General features: G+C 37.5%; 1 protein-coding gene across 3 annotated transcripts in view; it reads right to left on the bottom strand.

Annotated features, from left to right (window-relative positions):
* Positions 1–407: 407 nt before the first annotated feature.
* LOC5572204 overlaps positions 408–26,881 on the bottom strand; it is a 57,670-nt gene continuing 31,196 nt past the window's right edge. Inside the window, exons 5-9 of one of the 3 annotated variants that reach the window (XM_021843094.1) lie at positions 16,478–16,857; positions 16,162–16,411; positions 15,934–16,100; positions 795–1,796; positions 492–731 (exon numbers count right to left, since the gene is read on the bottom strand). In XM_021843094.1, coding sequence (XP_021698786.1) covers positions 576–731; positions 795–1,796; positions 15,934–16,100; positions 16,162–16,411; positions 16,478–16,857 — 1,955 coding nt within the window. In that variant the 3' untranslated portion in view covers positions 492–575. Of the gene's footprint in view, positions 732–794; positions 1,797–15,933; positions 16,101–16,161; positions 16,858–26,881 lie in introns of all 3 variants that reach the window. The other 2 variants (XM_021843092.1, XM_021843093.1) reach the window with 2 other exon arrangements.

Below are 26,881 nucleotides of genomic sequence, written 5' to 3'. Positions count from 1 at the left end.
TTACTTGTAGCGCCGGTGGAATGGACGAAGTTCAAAAGTTCATGCGTTCATTCTGGGTTACCTATGATTCACGTAAGAGCTGCGTAAAAAGTGCGATGAAAAAAAACACGTATGTTTTCACGTAACAATGACGTTTGGATTATTTTGAGTCAAGTTACAAGTTATGTTTAGAAATACAGTATTGGACAAAACATTTGCAACTTTTTCGATTTTCCATACAAAATGACCAACTTTGGTAAGCTATATCTCAGCTATTTATGGACCGATTTGGCAGAACATCAGACATAACTTGAATTTTAACATATATTTTTGAGTGATTTTTACAAATGTATCGGTAATTAATCAGTTGTGTCGTTGTGTCCCATCCCAAGAAATTCGGAAATTTTAGTTTTCAAAAAACTTTTGGGTTACTAAGTTACTATGTCTGTTCAAAATAAATTTGTTTACAAGAGCAACACGACTTGTTTGTTTACATGTATTGTCTTGATTTAAACAAACTAAATAAAATATATCAAAATATATTTACACAATTTTACGTAACTATTCAGTCTTTCACTGATAACGGAATAAGCGCTCTAAGCTATGGCATCAGCTGTGGGACTTTTTCGTAGATGTCGCATGACTTTTTCTACAAAAGTGTCTACATCGTCATACTCGTCGTCCTCTTCGATGTGATACAGCACCTTTCGATGTTCAGCGTCTCTCAATAAATCAGACCACACATTTGCATCCTAAAAATTGAAAGTAAATCATCGTGAGCGTTTTGGAAGTTTTGCTTAAAGTATAATTATTACCCGTAAATCAGCAAAATTGCCACACATAACTAAACATTTTCTAGCCCTTGTCAAAGCCACATTTAGTCGTTGAGGGTTGTCCAGAAAACCGGTTCCAATGGATCTCGCTAGAGAAATCACCACGACGTCGTATTCCTGACCTTGAACCGAGTCGATCGACAGGACCGACACTTGTGTAATCTTCTTTGCCTGAAGGAACTTCTCACACTCTCGTTTGTGGCGAGAATACGGTGTGATAATGGCAATAGACGTGTGCCTGTCACAGAACTGAATGATCTCGGTGAGGAGTTTTAAAACAAACTGGATCTCTTCATTATTGTATATTTGATGCTCCATCTGCGTCTGATTTTGCTGGCATTCTAGGCTAAAGATGGTATACGGCTTAAATGGAAAACCATCACATTTGGTAGCTTTGGGGTCACTTGTTAGCTTTCCATCGTAGAAATACTCATTGGGCCATTTTAATATTTCTGGATGCATTCGATACTGCGTGGTAAGCATTTTCACACCTTCCAAATTTGTACCGATAAATGAGTTCTGGATTCTTGAAAATAGTGAGTTTTTCAAACCAGCTTCCGCACATTCCTTCCCGAAAACAAGAGGTGGTAATTGTTTGACATCGCCCACCAATATGAGTTTTTTAACGTCAAACTGAAGAGGCGTGAAAGATGCGATTTCTGTACACTGCGTTGCTTCATCGATGATGCATACGTCGAACCTCAACGATTGTGTGTAATCCGTTAAGCTGCCACAGCTTCCCAGCGTTGTGCAGACTACATCTGCTTTGGCCACGAACTGCTTCTTGGCATGCATTTCCATGCCTCGGCGCTCTTTGTCGTACAGGTCCATGTCTTCAAAGTTTTCCGGAAGCAACCGTTTTATTTGATCTAGGCGAGCTTCTAGCTGGTCAAGCTCATCTTGCAAGCGGGTAGTCTGTAGTAAACTTCCACCCTGATGACTCGTGCATCGAAGATGTTTAATTCTTTTTTGGAGATTTGCGACCTGTATGAGAGGACAAAGCGAAGCGGTTATTTAGATGAATAATTGACGCATATTTGCAAAAAATAATTGATGATAAAAAATGTTATGTGTGTTAAGTGCCCTAATTCAGAACAGTTAAGATCTTAGTGTATTCCTAGCAATATGAAAAAAACGTTCAAAATATTGTTTATGTGAATCATTCATAGTACCATATTTTAGGTATATCAATCATTAATTAACTCATTAAGCGTGGTAAAAATGGATAAATTATGAGTGAAATTATGAAAACAATCCACGTGCTCGGCGGGGATTCGGAACCAGGACTCTTGTAGCGCTTTGTCAACTAAGCAACAGAGCCACTCGGTGACCCAATAATTATAAGGTTACAAGTTTCGAATTCAAATCCCCACAGATCACGCAGACCCTTTCCATAACCCATATCCATCCATCTCATATACATATACTACAGTCACCCCACAGTTATGGATCAACTAAGGGTCAATTTTCAGAACAAAGTATGATTAAAAATCATGGTGACATTGTACAAATCAAAATTACCTTTCTGACACTGCAGAATATAGTTGTTTTTGAGAATACACATCAAAATACGTGGTTAATTACCAAAAAGTGTCGATTTTAATAGAAATTCCAAACTATGTCCACCCCACAGATGTGGATCAGTGGGAGAGAAGGATCCCTATTATGAATCAAATCGACTCATATTATGGATCAGAACACTATAAAAGCAATTTATCTGCGAGGTAAACGTATGGTGTGTTAGTGAAAGCATACATTTTGGCGTTTCTTTCGGAATCGTCTTAGGGGCGGTCCATTAATTACATAAGGGGTTATGGGGGGAGGGGGGGTTTGAGATTTCTTACGCGCCATATAAATTATTTTTAATTTTCATTCAAAAAATCTTACCATGGGGGGAGGGGGGTCAAAAAACCGCCAAAAATGTCTTACGTAATTAATGGACCGCCCATTATCTTTGATTCATAACTGTGGTAAGGGTTTCAATGCCCCACAGTTATGAATCAACGCTTCTGGAAATACGGTTGATATTTTATTTCCTACAGACGAAAGAAATATACTCAAGCATATTATGATTGATTGTGATGCTGTACAGATTTAAGGTTCACGTAGGTAAAATGTGTTTTGCGAAATTACACCTCTATTTGATGAAATATTCCCGTTTCAATCCACCTTTGATCCATATCTGTGTGCTATCCATAACTGTGGGGTGACTGTACACACGCATGCAGAGCGAGTGCGATTTATTTAGTATTGAAACTGTTAGCCTATCATACCTACACCGCTTCCACAACAACTCTATTGTAACTGTTAGTGATTTTTAACGGACTTTCTGGAAATTTCCTTAGAGATTTTCCTTTTAGTTACGTTTACGAATGTTATCTGATATTTTTCTCAATGTAACTACAGAAAATACATCAGAGTTTCACCCAGAATCCCTCCGAAGATTCTTCGAGCTATTTTTCGAGAAAGGCTATGACTTCCAATTCCAGCAACATTCCCGTTTAGAATTTTAGTAACCAGTAAATATCTCCACAAAAGTTCCCCATGAATAAATAAGGATTTCCTGCAAACTTGTCGTTCAGGATTTTTCCAAAAAATCAATTAGGAATGACGATAACTTTAGGAATTATTCCAGAGATTCCTCCAGATTTTCTTTAGGAAATTACCCAAGAAGGTTTCGGGAACAAATCGTGTTTTGGTGGAATGTAGTTTCGGGACTTTCAGAGTACGGTTCTTATCGTGCGGAATTTCGGGTTTCCTTTCGGATCGTGGTCGGAAACAAATCGGAATTGGAATTACATTAACCAAACTTAACTTTATTAAAACTTGTTCGAACGCGTCGCGATGTTGCCTGTTCGGTGGGCGGCTGCTACACTGAACGCTTTTCGTTTGGAACAAAATTATTCAAATATTTTTTACAGGCAATCTTTCAAAGACGTAATTTCAAGACAATTGCTAAGAAGAAATCATATTAATTTTGGAAAAAAACCTGGAAATTTTCTAAAGAAAATTCTAAATTACCCTCTGATCACACCTTCGTAAATTTTAAAGTAACCAATGATGAACTCCTGAATAAAATAAAATGAACTCCTAAACTCTTGAAGAAGTCTTAATTTCCATGATTATTCGATAAGATAGTTAAAAATGTCATTCGATTTTCTTGATATCATGCAGGATTTTTCTGAAACCATCGGAGAGTCCCTGCCAAAAGTTGTGTGTGAATGATCGTGATTACCGAAATAATTGCTTGCCTTTAAGCCCTTTTTGGAAATTATAAAACAAAATTTGAGAAAAAAAACCTCATGAGGTAATTTTGGCTTTGAAAGAGCTTTGAAAAAACTCAAAACCTTGCTTTGCAGTTTGAAGCGGCGCATAACTTTAATTTAGGACTCACTAGTCCAATTGAAAATCAAGTTACTCCGGATTCTCAATCAAGAGAACATGTTTGAAATTTCCTGGGAGACTGATTTGGAAGAAGTGAGAACTATTACTGAAAAAAATCAAAAATCGCCAGGGGGATGATGGAACTTTCTACTGCCTCATACGGTGTTTAGCATGAAGGCTTGTCTGTATAATTAAAAAACTAATTTTATAACATACTTCTTCTTCTTCTTTCTGGCGTTACGTCCCCACTGGGACAGAGCCTGCTTCTCAGCTTAGTGTTCTAATTAGCACTTCCACAGTTTTTAGCTGAGAGCTTACTATACCAATGACCATTTTTGTATGTGTATATCGTGTGGCAGGTACGAAGATACTCTATGCCCTGGGAAGTCGAGAAAATTTCCAACCCGAAAAGATTCTCGACCGGTGGGATTCGATCCCACGACTACGGCTATCTGGGCCCCTACATACAACATACATTGTTAGCATAATCCAAAGTTATCTGTCATATCGTATACTTCAGGTTAATTATTAGAACTTCAAGTCTGCAAGACTTCCTGTATTTTCGGGCCAGTATTATACAGCATTTTTAGATCTGACTTACCTGAGTTACATCAGGGATGTCAAAAATCTTTGTTTGCAGAAGACACAGGCCTCTCCGCCAAAGGACGAAGTCTGCGTATCATCTGTAGCCGATTTAAAAATAAAAAGTTTGGATATTTTTTCCTCATACTTGCAAAAAAGAAAGATTTCTCCTAATGCTTCCGAAACTCAACTAGTAATATTCCCACATAAACCGAAAGCTCTTTTTCCCTTCAAGTAGACATGTTGTCGCAATGAGAGGGATTCAAGAAATTGGTCAGATGAAGTTAAGTAGCTAGGGCTCATGCTAGATATAAATTCAACTTTCAAAAATCGCATTAAGGACATTCAAGCCAAATGTAACAAATATATAAAATGTATTTATCCACTCATTAACAAAACAATCAAACTTTTTCTTAAGAATTAGCTTTCGATCTTCAATCAAATTTCAGGCCAGCCTTGTTGTATGCTGGACTAGCTGGACCAGGAAGGAAGCTCTGTAGAGGATTCAGGATAAAATTTTGTAAATGATTCTGATGCTTCCTCTCTGTGTATAGTACTTGTTTTGATAAATGGGCCGATGATTTACACAACAAACATATTAAAATCATTATTAAAAACTGATTACATTAACAGGCTAAAACGCGGCGTGGTTTTCAGTTGGCGGTTAAAATACATTCTGACTGATCTTCTATTGCTGGTGGGTGATAGATCATTCTCTTTTACTCGGTAGACGTCTGTCGCTCTGACAGAGTGTGTCAGACGATAAGCCAACCGGTAGTGAGATGGTGCATTGTTGGTACGAAGGGTGATGATACGGCTCATACCTCACGGGTTGTCTTCTTGTCCTTGAAGACTGGCGAAGCTGGCTCGGTTGCTGCTGCGTAGTAGCTCTTGGTAGCTTTATATGTGCTCGGCTTCGAACCTCCCTTGACTGTAGTTCGTTAAGGTGATTATAGAACGAAGCCTCACCTCAAATTATCAAGAGCACAAGACTTACAAACCAACCAGTTCTCCACGTTGAAATGGTTTTTCAACGCGAACTGTTGTTAGATTCTCCAGTCTTGTGCACTTAAAAATTCCAAGTTTGGCTTCGTTTTATAATCACCTTAAGGATTGACTGCGACGGTTCAACTGACTCTGGTTCTGCTTGTTCAGATGCAGTTTGACTCAAACCGCACGAATCCAAAATTATATCTACCGGAATTTTTGATTTCGATCTCAGAATACTTCCTCCTTCACTGACACAATCTTCACATCTTTGCTGCTCTTGGGACTGTACTTCTTATTCTTCTTACTGCTGCCAGACGAAAAACAAGCACAATATCCTTCTATATGGCCTTTTCGTTTGCACTCCCGACACTGATGTTCACGGACTGGGCAATCGCAGAAAAATGCATTCCGCCGTATGACCAACATGGAGTCTTTGGTTGATTTTTGTTCACTTTCCCTCATCCAGCTTACTTATGTTTAGGTTTGGGAGCCCGATCCTGATGAACTGCATTCACAGCACTGAATGATTGCTGCTTCTCCATAAGACTGTTGGCCTGCTTCAGGTTCTGTAAACTTTTACAATCTTCAACCACTTTTTCAAAAGAAATGTCCGCTGTCTCGATTAGTTTGGATTTTAGACCGTACACAAAAATGAGACACCTTCACTGTTCCTTTGAGAGATCGCACAACTTGAAATCCACACATGCTCTGTTTACTTTGCACGAATACGACACAAAATCATCGGAATCGTCTTTTGTGCTTTGGAGGCACAAATAACGGTGGTGAAACACTGACACTGGAGATCCGTCTAACTCCTTTGACAGTCTAGGCAACATGAAGCTGGTAAACCGTTCATGCGCTACTCTAGTCAATTTCCTCATCAGTAACTGGACTTTTGCTGCAACGTACAGTTTTTCCACATCTTTGTCGAACAAATCCGCATACCGTGCGTACCAATAGTCGAAAGTACAGCCTTGCTTCGGATCATAGACGAACTCGGTTATTTTGCTAAAGAGCAAGTCCAAAACAGTTTCGTCTCCTGACCAGGGCTGGAAAGCGTCAATGTAAGCAGGGGTGTCGCGCGACTTTTACATAGATACTTCCCTCACTGCCATCGGATGACGAGACAATGACAGGTATTTTGTTCAAATTTTCTTTCATTTTTCCGTCGTTACGGCCTGTGACGGAACCGCAAATTTGACTATTTTTTAGTCCATTATCTGGTTTAATTGTTAAACGACAATTTGTTATTTATATCGCTGGAACCAAGGAAGGATATCCTCTTAACGTTTCAAAAACATTTACTTCTTGAAATTCTCCAAAAAGCGTTTCATAGCCAAATAATATAAAGATTGCTCTTGTGAGAGCTCCGTCATTGACTAGCGACTTGTTGCGTCAGTGTCGCAAGCCGGCCATGATACTTAACAGCCCTGCTCCTGACATCTTCTGAATGGCCAACTGGGTAGTTGAAGCCTGCTGAGTGAGCTGCGTCATCAACTGCTGATGTTGTTGGAGAATTTGCATCAGAATCTGGTTGGAATTTGGCTGCTGCGATACTCTTCCGCCATTCTGTTGCAGAGTTGGATTCTGCATGATGCTAACCTCAACAATTTTTCACTGCACACGCGAACTTTTGTCAATCGTAAAAACTGACTTTCACGCGACGGGAAAACTGAATTTCTCGAAACCGGCACCGAAAATACTCATCGCTACTTTGTTGTGATAAATGGGCCGAAATTTACACAACAAACATATTAAAATCTTTATTTAAAAACTGATTACATTAACAGGCTAAAACGCGGCGTGGTTTTCAGTTGGCGTTTAAAATACATACTGTACACGAAGAAAATGAAGTACTTAAAAGTGAGTTCATTCCACTCAATTCTGGGGGTTCGTGCGTTAACCTAATTTTGAGTTGATGGGGTAGAAGTTGTTTTCATTTACAGCCATGCGAAGAAATACCTACCTACTGGCTATGTTCTTTTCACTCAACCGGCAGATCAAAAAACTCAACTTCCAGTACACTGAAATGAATTTTATTGTAGAAACTACTGAATCCATGGTAAAATTAAGAACTGCACCAACGATTTTCAACCGACTACATTAATCTGTTAACTCTACCAAAACATAGTCAACATCACCACACAAGAAAATTTCTTCTGTTGATTTAACCAGAGTTGTAGTATTTTTGACTAGAAACATTCTAGATTTGAGAAGTTTAGCATCATACTTTTGACCACACAGTGTTGTACGGTGGGTGTCACGGACTGAAATACAATGCTTTGTAGTGGATGCTACTATGGACATAGTCAAATTTACTGCACTGCTCAGTGATTTTCACCAGATTATAGTAAACTTAACAGATTTTTGTAGCCGGTTGAAAATCGTTGGTGCAGTTCTTAATTCTACCATGGATTCGGTAGATTATACAACAAAATTTGTTTGCGTGTACTGTACCACTTACTCAAATTTGAGGTAACGCACAAAGGTTCGGTTTTTGGGTTTTTTTGCTCTTCGCTCTCTGCTAACAATAAAAGGAGCGAATGAAATAAGGAGAGAAAAATAACTCAAAAATAAGTTAAAAAATACTCAAATATGGGTTTTTCGTTTTCTCTACACGGAGAAATATTTTTACCTAATTTTTGAGTTTACTTTACCCAAAATTAAGTATATCGATTATAGTTTCAACCCAAAATATCTCGGTTTTCTCTTTCTCCCACACGAATGTTGTCAAAAATAGAGAGAGCTGCATCTACCCAATGGGGGTACTTTGGCCCAATAAGCCAAATTTGGGTAAATGCAACTTTTCTTAGGTCGAAAGAACTCAATTTTGCGTTAAATCAACCAAAATTGAGTATATTTTTCTAATGGAATTAAAGCCAAACTACCTAGTGGGGACCTTGGAAATTTAGCCAAAATTGAGTTATTGGGCTCAACTACAGAATTGCGTTGAAACAACCCAAAATTGAGTTGAATTCCGTCTCCGTGTATGTAACACCATTGTAACTGTTGCTGTCGGGTGACAGAATCATTCTCTTTCACTCGGTAGACATCTTTCGCTCTGACAGAGTGTATCAGACGATGAGCCCACCGGTAGTTAGTTGGTTCGTAGGGTGGTCCTCCCAAAAGTACTAATGAGTTACATAGAATATCCAATGTTGATGAACAAAATGTTAACAACATTAAGTTTTCCCAAATTAGGATGATAGTGTTGTCTAACACTGAACACTTAGTTATAAGTAATGAATGTAATATTTGAAATGATACTAATTGTTAGCAAGCCATAATTTATAATCAATTAATCATAGCAAGCCTTGTATCCTAGGAGATTAAATAAAACATTCTAGTTTTCACCTTAATCCAGTCTAGACGTATATAACAGTTTTTGGCGACGAGGATTACGGAGTTTTCATAATGAATCCAGAATTTCAAAAATCGCTATTGGACATTTTACAAAACCAATAAAAGATACTCGATCAACTTTCAGCAAACAGTTTGCGCAATCAATCGTTCAAATCCATCGAAATCAACAAATAGTGAAGAATGCAACGACGTTCCTAGATCACTATGTTGGCGATGTGGGGATATGCACTACTCAAAACACTGTTCGTTCATCAACCATGAGTCGACACGTGCCAGAAAACAGGACTTAAGGATGGTTATTGTGCTTGTTTTGAGAAGGTAGGCAAGAAACAGAAGGAAAACGGTAAGCAACGATTCAACCACAGAATGCAAGCGCAAGCACAAGGAGTGTTCTCCATCAATCAGATCGGGCTAATGGACAGACGGAAGTACATCACAGTTCAAATCAACGGAGTATCAACCATACTTCAACTTGACTGTGCCTCTGACATTACCATCATTCCAGAGGACGTCTACGTTCAATTAGGTTCACCAGCCGGAAGAGCACCATCCATTGACGCGGTTAATGCAAGTGGCGAGGATGTTGGTCTCAATCGAGAAGTAGAATGCAATGTTTCGTTCAACGGAATAACTAAAAAAGAACGATGTTTCGTAACAACAGTACCAGCATTGTCTTTATTTGGTATCGAGTGGATAGAGATGTTCAACCTGTGGAATGTGCCGATCAATGCTGTGTGCAATAATGTGAAGCTGCAGAGTTTACCTCAGACGGAAGAATTCATTGAAGAGCTTAAAAAAGAGTTTGCAAGCATTTTCAGTGATGAACTCGGGCTATGTAAGAAGAAAGTATCGCTCATGGTTAAATCTGGCATCAAACCCATCTTTCGTTTGAAACGACCTGTTCCATACGCATCGACAGCCAAGCTTGAAGCAGAATTAGAACGTCTTCAGAAACTCGGAATCATCAATCCGGTGCCATATTGGGAATGGGCGGCTCCAATAGTAGCAGTGAACAAGCCAAATGGACGAGTGAGAATATGTGCTGATTACTCAACTGGATTAAATTCTGCATTGGAACCGCATCAACATCCTTTACCGCTACTTCAAGATATTTTTGCGAAGCTACCTAATAAGAAAGTTTTCAGTCAAATAGATCTTTCTGACGCGTATCTACAGGTTGAGGTCGAGCCGTCATCGCGTAAACTACTTACGATCAATACTCACAAAGGACTTTTCGAGTTCACAAGACTTTCTCCTGGCGTCAAAACAGCTCCAGGGGCATTTCAAGAAATTGTGGATAACATGATAGCTGGTCTCGAAGGAGTGAGTGGATACCTGGACGATCTAATTGTCGCAAGCGATTCTGTTGAAGAACACATTCATCATCTCGAGTGCCTATTTGCTCGTATTCGTGAGTTCGGGTTCACGCTCAAGATTGAAAAGTGTAACTTCTTCATGAGTGAAATCAAGTACCAAGGCTTTATTGTTGATTGTCAAGGAATTCGTCCGGATCCGGAGAAAGTTCGTGCCATCAGTGAGATGCCAGCACCACATGATGTGACTTCATTGTGATCATTTCTGGGAGCCGTGAATTATTACAGCAAGTTTGTACGAGGAATGCATGAACTAAGACAACCAATGGATGCATTACTCAAGAAAGACGCTAAGTGGAACTGGTCACAAGCTTGTCAACAGTCATTCAACCAATTCAAGCAAATTTTACAGTTAAATCATATTACGATCCAAGGCTCGAAATAATTGTGGCCGCTGATGCCTCCATGAGTGGCGTGGGAGCTGTTTTGTTTCATCGATATCCGAATGGAAGCATCAAAGCAGTTTGTCACGCTTCACGAACCATGACTCAAGCAGAAAAAGGATACAGCCAAGGAGATAAAAAAGCATTAGCGCTCATCTTCGCTGTTACGAAATTTCATCGGATGCTATTTGGTCGTCAATTTACATTACAAACGGACCATAAGCCGCTGATTTCCATTTTTGGCTCAAAAAAGGGTATCCCGGTTCACACAGCCAACCGGCTACAGCGTTGGGCTTTAACTATGCTACAGTATAACTTCAAAATTGAATTCAAGTCAACAGAAAGTTTTGGCTATGCTGATTTTTTATCAAGGCTTATCAATCAGCATTCAAGACCTGAAGAGGAATACGTAATTGCAAGTACTCGGATGGAAACTAGCATTAGAAATATTCAAGCCGAATCTCTTTCAACGCTTCCAATCACACACGAAATGGTTGTAGCTGCTACCAAGAAAGATAAAACACTTCAAAATGTACTTCAACAAATAAACATTGGATGGTCAACAAACAATTTAACACAAGAGGTCAAATCATTCAAAAATCGTCAAGAATCGTTATACAGCTAATGCTCGATAACTGGGTGCTATTTAACTGGGCTGCTTTTTAACTGGGTGCTCGCTAACTGGGCTGTAGCCCAGTTAAAAAACAGTTAAACGTCAAAAACTTTCACCATCCCGTAACTGACGAGGGGCGTGCAAATGCAAAATAAGGTTTCGGCATTATTTTTTTAATTGTAAATTTGTCTTTTTTCATTTAGATTTTAAATTCCTACGCCATATTTTCTGGTGAGCGACTCGTGCGATCCACCTCCTCTTTCGAAATCGTCAATAATTTTAACTTTTTCCACCAACGTAAGGGTTTTTTGTTTCCGTTTGCGGTTGGTGCCCGGTGGGATGTCCATTGCAGGAACGAAAACTGTTTAATTCACCTCAAAATTTACAAGACGGTACGATTAAAACGCGAATTCAATGACGGAATGACACGAACACGACGCGATTCCAAAACCGAATGACGCCAACCAAAACTTTGCATCTAAGTCCCCCTCGATTTTTAATTGAATGTGTGTGTGCGTTGGAATGGCAGTCCAGTTATCGAGCACTGCTCGCTAACTGGATGGTTCTCTCAGCCCAGTTATCGAGCATAAGCTGTACCAGATGCAATTATCACCGACAATGGTACACAATTTGATTCCAGCTCGTTCGAGACGTTTTGCAAGAAGAATGGTATCGAACACATCAAGATTCCTCCATACTATCCTCAATCAAATGGACAAGCCGAGCGCTTCGTAGATACATTGAAAAGAGTACTGAAAAAATGGATGATGACGGACTGGAAGAAGCACTCCAAACGTTTTTGTTCACATATAGATACACTCCAAACAAATCGATCAAAGATATTAAGTCACCTGCAGAGGCCATGTTAGGAAGAAAACTTAAGACGAACTTGGACCTGTTGAAGAAACCAGCACATAAATCGTTTCAGATCAATCATCAGCAAAACTTTCAATTCAATCGAGCGCACGGTGCTAAAGAAAGAACGTTTGTAGCTGGTGAAGAGGTATATGCAGAGGTTTACATTCACAATAAGCGATACTGGCTATGCGGAAAATCATTGAAAAGAAGGGTAGCGTGACGTACAACGTGTTGTTGGATGATGAGAGAAGAAGCGGATTGATTAGGTCACACGCAAATCAATTACGACGTAGATATGGTGGTAATCCAACTATCCCGGAGGAAGAACAATTACCAGTCCTTATGCTGCTTGAAGAGTTTGGCATGTATGACGAAACACCCGAAATTGACCAATTGGGTTGTTCAGTGATGAAAAATTCAACGTTTTTTGTAGCTTGATCGAAAGACCACATTTTTCTAAGTGTAACACGATTTTATTGCGCTTTAATATCTTAATTTTGATAAAGTAAATGATTAAATAAGATTTTATCCCTTCGACTCAATGACATTTCAATTTACACAATGACAGCTCGCCCCGAAGTAAAATTTGCCGAGGGGTGATTCAAACGCGATTTCCATTCTAAATTCAAACGTGTTTTAAAAATTGTTCCAGGGCACGGACAATTATGAAACTTTGGATTCTGGCTCAGTTCTGAACGTAGAATCAGAATATGTAAAAATCAGGATACCCCTAAACAAGCCAATTGGATCCAGAATATGAGCAACCGTTGGAAGTTCCCGAGTTACAGGATAATCGATTGGAAAAATCGCCGTTAGATGATTCCGAAATACTCATCAATAGTCCAGTTGAATTAGCAGAGTATGGGACGCAATAGAAGCATCACCAACATTAACAAATACTGTTCTCCCGAATCTATCACCTGTAGTTAGAGAGTCCCGTATACGAAGGTTTCCTGCATTTTTCAAAGACTACAGTCTTTTCTAAAGCTAAGTACCGTCAAACGGGGTGACTTGCAACGGAGGGGTGACTTGCAACACATTGTAATTTACAACTAAATTTCACTTTAAAACACAATTTTCAATAGAAAATTTGTTTTAAATCGGTTCTTCAATACGTGTGATTCACAATTCAAGGAGGAGCCACGATTAAAGCAGTTATTATGAATATGTTCATACAATAAACATAATTCTTTTAAATGTCTTGAAAACTGATACTTGATGGAGGTTCAAAATCGTGACCTGAAAACATGAGATAGATTTATTGTACAAAAGTAATACTCTACATGTTGTTTCTATAACTAATAAGTGATAATATGACGAACTTTATTTTACGAAATTGTAGCAACAACTTTTTAATAAAAATAATTTTTATATACATGTACCTATGCGGGGTGATTTGCAACACTTTATTTCTAAGCAATTTAGAGTTTTATAAAAGTTAAAAACTTTTGTGTTAGGTCTACTTTATAATCAAAAGAGTTATAATTCATCAATCAACTACAGACACTCGTTAAAAATATTGTTCAGTTAAGATATTGGACCTTGATGATTTAACGCCTTTTTTCCCATACAAAAATTGCTCAATTATTTTCTTACAAAAATGTATTCTAAATGCTTCTGTACTGGTTCGAATGCTTTAAATACATGAATAACAATACTTCACAAGTGTGACTAATAAAAAATATCAACATTTTGTTGGAAAAAACTAAATTAGCATTGAGTGTTGCAAGTCACCCCGCACAAGGACGTTTAAAAAATTTCACCTTTTTGATGACTTTTGATATGACAAAATAATTCGATTCAATTTTCTATCATCTCATTCTGTAGGCGAGCCGGCCATTCAAAGTTCTACAAGGAATTTAGATTTTTAGATTACGTTTTGATCATGGTTTTGGTTGATTGAAGTTGAAAAGTGTTGCAAGTCACCCCGTTTGACGGTATGCTGTTTCGCTCAAGAAAAGTAAAGAAATTCCTTGACTGAAAGGGTCAAGAAATTTCCTACAGAAAGCCCCCTTTGAAGTAACATTTCTTCTCAACTGCGTACTGCGATCAGAAAAAAGTGATTTTCTTGACCATTTCTTGGGAGAAATTTTCCACGCATCGAGATAGGCGATTCCTTTTCTTGTCAGTAGCAAACCGGCCTTAAGGCTGTGAACCGTTTCACCAGTTCGTTTAACTTTTAGTTAAAATTTGACATTTCAATAGTTATTTTCTCCTCAATTGGTTAAATTGAACATCGCAGTCGACCCATTTGAGTTTTGACAGTCGAGTAGTTATTTCAGAACAAAGTTGACAGATAGTTAGTTATTCTCAAATTCACGAATATAACTTTCGAACTGTCAAGTTTAACCACGCTCCAGAGCAGGGTTATTTCTAACCGGAGGGGAAATAACTATCGAGCTGTCAAATTTTAACTAAAAGTTAAACGAACTGGTGAAACGGTTCACAGCCTAAGGAGGGAGATGTTAGCAAGCCATAATTTATAATCAATTAATCATAGCAAGCCTTGTATCCTAGGAGATTAAATAGAACATTCTAGTTTTCGCCTTAATCCAGTCTAGACTTATATAACACTAATAAAGAAAAATTAAATAAAAAGGAGGATAATTATCAGCAAAGCTCATGATAAAATGTACTTTCGTTGCTTTGTTGCCTTATAAACAAACAAACCAAAAATTTCACGGAAACTGCAGAAATGTTGAAAAAATAGATTTGATCGGAATTTAATCCAGAAATTTAAACCAAACTATTTCCATCATGCAAGTTTAAGTACTATTGCACGTTATTAATAGATTAGATCACTCAAAAGTTTGATACATCATAGCTTGAATTTAATGTGAACATTATTAAAACCAGCATTTTTTACAACTTTGATGACCTGTAGCTCAAAACTGTGACGTCCTGGAATATTTCTGAGAGCAGCATCAGAGACATATGATTTTATCCTAGAGACACACGAAAATGTAATCTTTGTTACGCTGTGTTAAACATAGCAATCCATATAAAAACATGTTACAATAGTTGACCGAGTACCGTTTTGATTCATATTACGGACACTTAAGGCTCAACATAGAGCAGACAAAACAAATCAATCTGTATGATTTTTCAGCGTTATCGAGCGTCGGAAACCCTTAACTTCCGAATGGTTGGTAAAAAAATACGCCTTGAATAATTTTAAATAAATCGAAATGTGTGGCCTTTCTATGATTCTTATCCCGGACGCTTCCTCACTTTTGCCTCATATTCCGGACACTTAGATTCGAATTCCGGACAGCTCATGGAAATCATCAATAGAAAAGTCAAATCATCAATTGAAGCCGTCAAGCCACGAAAGAGACGTCTAAGGCAGTTGGACATTATAAGTTTGCATAGATTTTTATGGAAAAAGCTTATTAAAAGGAGCCTCGAAAATGAGAAGTTTTTAACGGCAAAAATTGAAACATTTCGTGTGGAATCTTTCCCATACAAAGTAGAGTGTCCGGAATTTGAAGCTGTCCGTAATATGATTCAAAACGGTAAATCAAAACTACAAATGCATGAAAGGATTCCCTTCAAACGAATCCTCTATCACTTACCTCTAAATAATAGGTCTCGTATATTGGATCATCATCTCGAAGCTTTCGACACCGGATTTGCTCGTCAACGTGTTTTCTGGCAAGGTCATCGAGAAACACTATTCTGCACTCATGGTGGACCTTATTCGATGCACCCGTCCGGAGCAGATTACAACGTTCGTCCTTTTCTATAAAATAAAACTTGCTAAAGATTTCGGCTTCATTTCAAAATGATAGCAAATCACTTACTCAGTAACCTAAACAACATCATCAGTTTCAGAACAATTACATCAACGGCAGTGTTCGACTGTGCGCAGACTAGTATTTTTGGACGACGGTTAGGAATACCCCTTCGCAGTTGCAGTATCAAATTACTGATCAGTTTCGATTTGCCTGTGCCTGGCGGTCCCTGTATCAGCATAATGTGCGGTCGATTCATGTCTAAACATTGTTGGAACACACTCAGTAGGATATCGCCTTGCTGAACGTTGAGCGCCTCCTTTCGGATATGATCTATGGTTAATTGATATTCATGGGGGAATCGCTGTTGCCAGCCGTTACTTACCTTTCCTTTGTAGGTGCTCCGGTCGATATCAATTGTATTACTATAGAAATTGCTCTTTGGTGAGAGTATGTTTTCCAATAAGGGAGAATTTTGAAGGTTAAAAAGCACGTGAAACTGTCGCATGTGTAAGTTGATTTGCGTAAGCGCAAGGATGCGAAAATGTTCACCGTGTCCGTCCTTTATCCTCTGCGATAGGGAGGTTTTGGCAGTTTCAATGGTGGCATGGAAGAACTTGAGTCCGTTTTCTTCCGAGTATTGAATCTGCTGACGACGTCCAGTGACCACGGCTGGAAAACGCGTATCCCTGCCGGTGCTTCGATCTCTGAATATTATCAGCACGTAGTCTTTGTTGTTGATAGATTGCTTTTTATTGCTTTCCACTGGAATTGAAGCGAGAAGATAAAGTGTGATGTTTTAGGACAAATAAATATTCCATGCAATACATTAAAATATACTTCAAACAGCGGGGTGAAACTAGAAATGATTTTTGTTCAAATAAAACAAAGTACAACATTTTTGGCGTTAATACTGTTACTTATTGAATGTTCTACGATTGAACAAGCCAAAAAATATAAGTCGCATCTTACACTTTCAAACTATAATTTCGAAAGCTGTCACAATTTGTGAACAAATCTGCATTGTTCTGAGGTGTCCTCTCCTCTATGCCCATTTCATTACTATTATTGTTTTTATTGTTATTATTTTTGTTATGGAGTTTTGCCGCCCACGGCTGGTTCATCTTCATGTTGAATTCACTAAGCTCGTGTTACATGATAATATCTTAACTGCGCAAAGTTTGGTGCGTACAGGTATTTGAAAAAAAAAACGCACAGTGGTCTAGGATGACTTTTACGATCAATTTTGTGGATCTTCCGGAGGGAGTTGTAGTGGTCAGTTATGTATGTCCATGGACAGTTTCGGTCATCTATTACGTTAAATAATAATATACAATAAGGAAAACTGATTAGTTTGCAAGAAAACTGCGATACCACCATACCATTTTTGAAAGGTTCCTTATAAAAAGTGTGACGTAGGGCGAGGGTGATGTAAAAATGGTAAGTTTTAGAGTATTGTATAAAATTTACTGAACCAATTAACGAACCCTGTCTCCTGACGTGATTTGTTGAAGCTGTCTTCTAACATTAGGAGGAAAAATTACGTCACGCTAAATTTTACCATTTTAAACCCTCGATAGTATAGTGGTCAGTATCCCCGCCTGTCTGATACCATAAATAAAAAATTTACGTTACCGTAAAGTGGGGTGTTAAGGACTCGTGGGGTTTTAAGGGATTGAACTTCTCGACCAAGTTCGAAAAATCATAGAAACCTAGAAAGTCGATGTATAAGTCATCTGAAATGCTCGATTTGTTCAGAGGATTGTGAACTGCATTATGTAATAGGAGCTGTCTATTAATATAAAGTATTGTGGTTTCTAGAAATTGAAAACCTTTCAGAACATTTTTGTTCAAATTTTATGGTCTAAAAACATTTATCTACAAAACCATGAACTATATTTGAGAAAAATTTGCGAGTAAGGTAGAAGATAAGGAAATTTAATTGAGATCATAGTACAGACAAAAACATCTTAAAATTATGTCTGGATTTCGATTTTTAGAAACTTTCATGAAAAAAGTCTCGTTTTGAAAATAAGTGGGGTGTTAAGGAATTATCTATTCTAACTTTCCTAAGTAACTAAACTCATTAAATTTATGCCGTAATATATACCAATATAATTTTGAGTTGTTCCGCGAAGTTGAACTGCAACGTAAAGTTAAGGGATCTATTTAGTAAGTCACTAAATATCACCAAAATTGACTTATTTCAAAATTTGGTAAAATTGGTAGGAAAATGTAGATAAAAACTGATTAATGTGAATATGGGTTTTTCATGATAATATTTTCAAAAGCTGCTCACATTGGTGAAAAGTTTGCATATAAGAATGATTATCTTATTTGAGATGGTTTTGGAGCTATTAAGGTGAAAAAGTTTGGAATCAACTTCTAAGATTGCACTAAAACTTCAAAGGCACAAACCTCGCGAAGAAAGCATCCCACAACAGTGCACTTTTTATTTTGGCTTTGTGCACTAGCAGAAAGCTTAAAATAAGAAGATCAGGAACGTTTGCCAACTATTTCTCCAGTTTTATGCCTTCGAAAACGTGAGTAGGGGGAGAAGTCGGCCATTGTGCCGGCCATCTTTGGATTCCGAGATGTTTCACCTTAATTCTTTTAAGCATTGCCTAGGACCTAGATAAAAAATTATAATATAAGTTTATTTTCGAGCTCTTTTTGGAAAATATATAGTGGGCGGTATAGTGTGAGCGATTTCCGCTCCATATTGGAAAATTTTCGTTAGGATTTTTCTCGATCATGCCACTGGGTGTTACATTCAAATCCGTTATTTGGTGCAGAGTTGCTCGCTGTCACTATCAACGTTTAAAATTTGCTGATTTGTACAGGCCGAATGCGATACTATTCGGATCATTCCATATCACATCAACATCATGCTGTCTACTCCATCACCAGTGCATTGATGGCGATAGACCAGGTTAAGTTTAGCCTAAAATTACGCAAATAAAATGACAATTTATTAGTATGATTTTTTTGACAGTGCTGCAAACAGATTGAAATTACGTGTTGGTCAATGAAAAACCTTAAAAGCATGGATAATTACCACGTGATCACTCATTCTGCATTGATTATGATCTAAATTGCTATGTCGCATTAATGCTGTTGGTTGTCTAATCAAAGTGATATTGATAGCTCGCAAGTGATATTGATAGTTTTAGAGCATCAGTCATCAGCTGATACTTTTGATATTAAGAAACTCTTAATTTGGTATGGTGCTTTATTTAAAAGGCAAATTGGACACTTACCCTATTCACACTTAAAGCTTGTTGAAATTATCCTTGTTTTGACAAGTCATGACAAGATTGCTCTGCACTGTTTTAGGATACGAATACTACATATAAGTATAAAAATCTTTTCAAGACAATTGTGCGATGCACTGATAGCATGCTTAAAAATAGAATCAATGAGTATGAGAGATTTAGCAGTTAAAATAAAACGATTAGCGTTTTCAGGAGTTCCAACTTGAATTATATTGAAGTAATATCATCTTTAGATTGAACAAGACCTTTAGAGTTGAAGGGACACATCAACGATGTTGACTAAAATATTTTTGTTGCTGTTGGCAAAATATAGTTTTATATACAAAGCTCAAATTCCTTAAAACCCCATTTTGCATTTTGCAACCACGAGCTCGTTAGGCTCTACGGCGAACCCAGTATCGTGAAGGTAGCTAAAGCTAGAAGGATACGCTGGGCAGGGCATGTTGCAAGGATGCCGGACAACAACCCTGTAAAGATGGTGTTCGCTACGAATCCGGTCGGAACAAGAAGGCGTGGGGCGCATCGAGCTAGGTGTATTTACCAGGTGCACCAGGACCTGGAGAGCGTGGGTCACAGTCGAGGATGGAGAGATGCGGCCATGAACCGAGTGAATTGGCGAAATATAGTTGGCGAGGCTTTATCAAGATAATTGATGTAAAGCCAAATAAGTTAGTAGTATGCCTAGGTTGAGCCCTCAAGTTTTCTGACCAATTGAAATTTTTGAACAATCTAGTCTGCCCATAAAAAAACATAACTGTCCCATATGGAATAGATAGGCATTGAGAAAATTGCGCTCAAAGTTTAAAGTTTGTCTTATCATTCAAATGTTAATATTTTTTTAGTATTTCTGCATGACATATCCTTTAAGCACCACCATACAGGAAACTCATTTTGCTTCTATTGGTCAGCAAAAAATATATTTTTTATTTGAACATCTCTATCATTTTGAATTTTTTCATGAAACCTCTTCTAGTTTTGATTTTTAACAATAATTAAAATTCAAGTTTTTACGGTACTTTCAAAAATATTAATTTTTTTTCTGGATTTTTTTGTTTATTTTCCATGTAATTACCGGAAAACAGGTTTGAAATTATTTCAATACCTCCAAGCTCTTCTTTCGTGATAGGTTGATCGTAGAAAAGTATGAAAGGTACGATTTTTTTATACACGCTAAACTTGTCACGCTCAGAAATGAGTGCCGAGTACACAAAATCAGCCTCTCTTCATGCAGCACAGATTCTGTGCAAAGGGGGCTGTACACAGTTTTGAGCAAACGGTGGTAAACAAACCGAATGAGTGAAATGCGCACAGAGGAGGAACGCTTGGAATGCGGAATTTGCTTCCATTTTTGTTTTGCTTCTGAAAACATAAAAAAAAGCATTCAAATTTTCAAGTTTTCAGAGATTTTTTCATTCGAATAGCCGAAGCGGAAGCAAATGGGGAAAAAACTTCCACATTTGCAACCATCTTCCGGCTTTTCGCCTGAAAAAATCACAGAAAACTCCCCATCTTACCAATGGACAACTGTTTGCTGCCGCGCGGGAGAGATTGACAGTTCCATTTCTATCGATCCCCGCACAGCCGAAGACCAACACATCGGCTACACACAGCATGAGTGCGACTTACACAGAATTTTCACTCAGCCAGAGAGTCCTGCATTGGTTGCCTTATTCTGTGTAGTTTTTACACATGCGCTGCGTTGAGCAGGCTTAGCGTGTATTGCACGTTAAATGAACCCCGGGCATTTGTAGGTTGTATAAGAATACAATTCTCGCGCTTAGTATCATACAGGCGTATCTGCAGTGATCGATTTCTCTTCATCGACTTTCTCTCTGGATTATCACTGGAATTTCAATCAATTTTCGGAACATTCCATGATGCAGTGTGACGAAGGACGATGAGCGCTTTATATTGAACCAACAATATTGGCCGGAAACATTCCCCCGGCCAAGTAATTAGCCAAAGAGAAAATCTATGAAGAGAAATCGATCACTGCAGTTACGCCCTTGTGATACTGAACGCGAGAATTTTTCAAACAGTTTTCAAAAATACAAAAAAGTTTCAAAAGCCGTAAAAAACTTTTCTTATATGCGTGTTATGAGTCAAGGTTTAAGCCAAAAATAAAATCATTTTGATTTACGAGCTACGAAAATATACACAAAATTCCAAAATTCCGCGTCTAAAGGCGGGGTTGGGTATTAGAGGGTTAAAATTGAAGACGATGTAATATCCTTTGCAATTTTTTTTTTAAGTTTTGACTTTTACAATACCAACATTTTTTTTAATAACGTATTAAACCTTCAATTTGACGATAGTCATATAACTTTCAACATATTGTGTCTTGAACTGTAACGAAAAATGGTATGATAAAAACTTGTACTACACTGTCCTAAATCACAAGTCAGTCAGGATAAAAAACACCAAGTCTAATGTCCCACATCCAGACAACCAGAAGTCGCATAAAAAATTAACGTAAAATGTCGTATAATTACACAAATTGCATCATACCCACGCTACATGGTGGAAGAAAATCATTTGATTGACGAGTTTTCTCGCAAAAAACGCTACTTTTTGGGTTCATTCGTCTATTTCGTTTCGTCCCGTATGCATACATAAGGTAAGTCGAATCAATCCGTAGCAGCTGTCAAATCTACTTTGTTATTATAAATTAAGTCACATAAAGTTGCAGATCAAATCGCAACAAAATTTTATTACTTGCATTGCATGTCATTTTTCATCATATACGTTATACGTTCAACCTGGTTGTCTTGGTAATGAAAAGTTCCATACCGTGTAACACAAAAATATACAGTTTTCTGGCCATCTTTATATTTTTTCTCGGAAATGTATCGGAGTACAAAGCAAATTGTTAAAGTTTCATTAAGATTTAAACATTTTCCAATCTACCGTGAGGGCCCCTAACTCTGCGCAGCTCCTAACTTTGCGCACTTTTACCAAAATCCACCAAAATCTGGTAAAATACTGAATTTTTTGTTTAAATTTGTTTATTCATATATTGTTACAATAGTAATAAAAACGTACGCGAAGAATTTTTTTGACAAACTTACGTTTATTACTTTAATAAAAAATAAAATAGCTTTAAAAATGTTGAAAAACGTCCAAATTGACTGCCCGTTAGCAAAAATGCTAAGGGAGTACATCATCACTTAAGTCATTTGAAGCAAATTAAAGAGAACATATTTCAGATTTTTAGTACGTAGGCACTAGTTTATTTATCGAGCAATCATCACTGGTAAAGTGCAACTTATTTTCTCTTCATTTTCGTATTCTTCTTAAGTGCGCATAGTAAGGAACCATTTTTCAACTATGTTCCTTACTATGCGCAGCAGTTAAAAAACGTTATTTTCAACATACAATCAACCATCCAGAGGTCGATATTGTAGGGAACCATCGACTTGTCGACACCATCGAGATATGGAATAGAAGTACTTTGGAAAATTGTTTGAGAGGATCATCATAGTAAGGGAAGATTAAAAAATGACGTCCATCATATTTTAAGGATTTCTACACTCCTCCACAATCCTCTGTTGCGAATTTTACAGTACCTATTGCATGCATTGTCACATTTTCGTAGACTCTTTTTCCCTTGAACAATGGACGTAATTTTTAAATGCTCCCTTACCATGCAATAAAATAATTTTGATTTTTTGTATAGTTCCATGAGTCAATATCGAGTAATGAAACATCGAGGTTTAATCGTATTTACTATATAGAAACGCCAATAAAGTACTGTTATTGATCTGTAACAGGAATCGTTCATTAATTACGTCTCGCTTAAGAATTAGTATACCCTTTCGCTCAAACTATTCTTTGTATTTAATAGAAATGTTCGGGTTTGACTTATAACAAACCAAAACCACGTTCTTATTTATTTTCTTCAAACCCGGATCCGACCCGAATTCGAGACAATTATTTAATACCAAACCCGGATCCGAATTGAATAAAAGAAAATTTGGTTTTTATATTTCCTAGTGAAAATACATAAACAGTCAAAGCTAATTTTCCTCTGCACGCCAAGGGTGAACGCAAAATAGACGTAGTTTGTACCCTTTTTGTATGTTGGTTTAGATTTTAGAAAACTAAGTTAATTACATGTTTTGGAAATCATATGATGATTTCGAGTATTTTGGGAGTTGCACTTCAGTAACAGTAATTATAATGGATTAAATTATAGATAAAATTTACTTCACTTAGTAAACTTCTATGTTAGAGACATTCCACGCTCCACTGGGGACGTAAAGCCGTATAATGCAAGAAAATGAAGATTGATGCAGAGTTTAAATGCTAGTAATGCTTTTAGTAAAATACTTCAACTGTTATAAAGAATTTATCGAGTGCGCAGAGTTAGGAACCTAAATGCGCAGAATAAGGAGCATTGCAAAAATGAGTGCGCAAAGTTAGGAACACGAACACCTTTGAGAAAAATTTGAAATTTGCAATAAAAATTATTACTTAGTGAAGCTTTTATATTTTTTCCTCATACATAAGATCAATGAGTATTTGCTCCCTAAATTTCAGAGTATTGTGTTTTGTTTTCAATTAATTACAGCTGTTTGAAATTTGAAAAGCCTTAAGTACGCAGAGTATGGGGCCTTCACGGTACTAAAACTTTTTGAATCTGTAGAAATATTCGCCAATTTTTCAGATTTCTATAACATGATCAAAATTTAAATTGTTTTCACATAAGGTACCGCGGGGCAAGTGGGTAAATGGGGTAAGTGAAAATAATTGGTATATTTAACTGAATATGTGAATTAACGCTCTAAACTCATGCGTAAACCTTTGAGGCCATTGAAAACATTACGATAGGTAAGAGATTTCTGAGATTTTTCAGTCATTATTGCATAATAGACCGAAAGATTGTTAACCTGTCAACTATCACTCCGTAACAAGTTGGCGGCGTGCAATCTTATTTAAAAAAATTCCGGGGAAAACAAATTTCTGTACCACCTCTAAGTTGCCCCCTCCGACAGTTTTAAACTGCAATAAAAAAGTTTTAGAATTCATTCGACGTAGACCTAAAAATAACTAAATTGAAATACCGTCAATTTTCTAATCACGTGGGGCAAGTGAAAAGTCATTGTTCATTGGGACGCCTCAACAAATGTTAAAGGTAATATAAATTGTAAATTTAACTGATAGTTTTTGAATTTATTGTTCAAAACGATAAATTTGTGGGGCAAGTCAAAAGTAAGAAGACATTTTTCAAAAACTTTTCTGTATTTTTTTCTCCAATTTTACAGAAAAATCAATTTCAGCATACTGCTAATATTTGGTGGGAGTCAAGCAAAAAAATATACACGACCTTATTTGTTTCAATTTAAAGTCTCTAGAATTTGAAGAATCTCAACTATGCGAATTTCATTACCCACTTGCCCCACGGTACCTTAATAAATTATTTTTTTCTTCATTAATTAAATAAATTCTGCAAAATCCACATGTAAAAGCCAAATGTATTGATTTTACTGAAAAGAGTTTTTATACGCTCAATTGCGGATAAATAGGAACACAAATCAATGTACGATAAAGTTATATTTTTTCAATAACAATTGAGGTCTCAATAAAGTAAGATGTCACCTATATTTGAAATTGATAAAATTATCTACACGGTTAAATGGTACGCATCCTAATAGGTCAGAAAGTATTTCTATTCGCCCCATTGTACGGTAGGTACCTTGAAACGTGCAATAGTTTTGCTTGCCCTTTTGAGCCCCGAGGTGAAAGTTTTACATACACATTTTGCTACAATTTAGCCCATCCCACGCACAAAACAGCATCGTATTTCAGCATTCTGACAGTTGATGTACCATTGAAAAGTTGAACTTGCCAGCTATAAGTATCTACCTATATAGCTGGTATGTTTTTATTTTCGAATAATTTGCCACACCTTGCAGATTTTGTCCGTCCTTTGTATTGATGCGTGCCAAGGTTGAAATCGCATTTTGTTCTGGCATTGATTCAGGCAAATTAGTTTCTGACTAATATGATATGATCCAGTGGAATATCCAGCTTGGATTGTATTTGAAACTCAAGTTAGCTAAAGATTCGATAATTCTTCTTCTTTCTGGCGTTACGTCCCAACTGGAACAAGGCCTGCTTCTCAGCTTAGTGTTCTTATGAGCATTTCCACAGTTATTAACTGAGAGCTTTCTATGCCAATTGACCATTTTTGCATGTGTATATCGTGTGGCAGGTACGAAGATACTCTATGCCCTGGGAAGTCGAGAAAATTTCCAACCCGAAAAGATTCTCGACCGGTGGGATTCGAACCCACGACCTTCAGCTTGGTCTTACTGAATAGCTGCGCGTTTACCGTCACGGCTATCTGGGCCCCTGGGATTCGATACTGTTAGTTACTAATAGATAGAAAAGGTGAAATGAGATACTTGTAGCAATTTACCTAGAAGTGTTTATGTTTTTTTAAACAGCACTTACGTGTTTTATTTGATGCAATAAGATTTGTAAGTCTAGTTATAGCGATCGATAAAGATTTATTATGTACTGGCTTGGTCAGTGTTGGGTGTATTGACATCTGTGCGTTTCCGGCGAAGTAGACGACAGGTTATAGTAAAATGCCCAATTCTGCCACAAGTGTGGCACTCTTTAGTAAGGGCGGGACATGGTTCGTTCTGATGAGCCACTCGGTTACAGCGTGGGCATCGCCCACGTCTTCCGATGTATCTTTTTCCGCTTGCACGAAAGCGTCTCGGCGTGGCACCAGCAGCATATAGACGTTTGTTGCGATTAGGTTTTCGCTTTGCTTTTGACTCTTTTTTACTTCTCCGCGCAAAATAAAACTTTCCAGCACTCGGGCAATCTTGTTCATATTCAAAGGCTTCACATCGGGTGGCTTCATGGACAATTTGGTTAGCGTCGTATCCGAATGTTTGCGCCTCTTGAGCCAACTCTTGATTTTGCATACCTTTCAATAGCTGCGCTCGAATGTACCATATATGTTCAGCATCTTCAAACCCACATAACTTTACTTTGTCAATCAATCGCGCATAGAAATCCATCGCAGTCTCATTTATTTCTTGGCACATGCGGAAGAAACGTCCCTGTTCAATAGGCGTGCATACCATTGATTGTAAATAACCATCTACATTGGCTACAAATTTGTTGTACGCAAATGGTTCATCGAAGTCTGGCTTTAGTTGTGCAGCTCGAATGATGGTTTGCATTTCTTCTCCAATGGTCAGATAAAGAAGCTGTGAAAGTCGTTTTTGATCGTTGATGTTTGCAATCGATGTGGTCTTCTTGAGATTTGCAAGGAATCCTTTCCAACTTTCCCACATTTTGTGTACTGGAATATTTTTCGGCATTGGCTTCAACTGGTCCCATCGTAAATCAATACCGCCATTTTGGGGTAAATCATTTCCAAAGTCGCTATTTGGAAGCTTAAATGTAAATCCATCGGCAGATCCACTGCTGCTGGGCTGTCCAGAAGTTTGAGTAAATTTAGCCAAGTCACTAACTGCAGTTTCTAATCGCTC

Source organism: Aedes aegypti, chromosome 2 (genome assembly GCF_002204515.2).
Source record: "Aedes aegypti strain LVP_AGWG chromosome 2, AaegL5.0 Primary Assembly, whole genome shotgun sequence".
NCBI lineage: Eukaryota > Metazoa > Arthropoda > Insecta > Diptera > Culicidae > Aedes > Aedes aegypti.
This window is presented reverse-complemented; position numbering and strand designations above follow the sequence as displayed.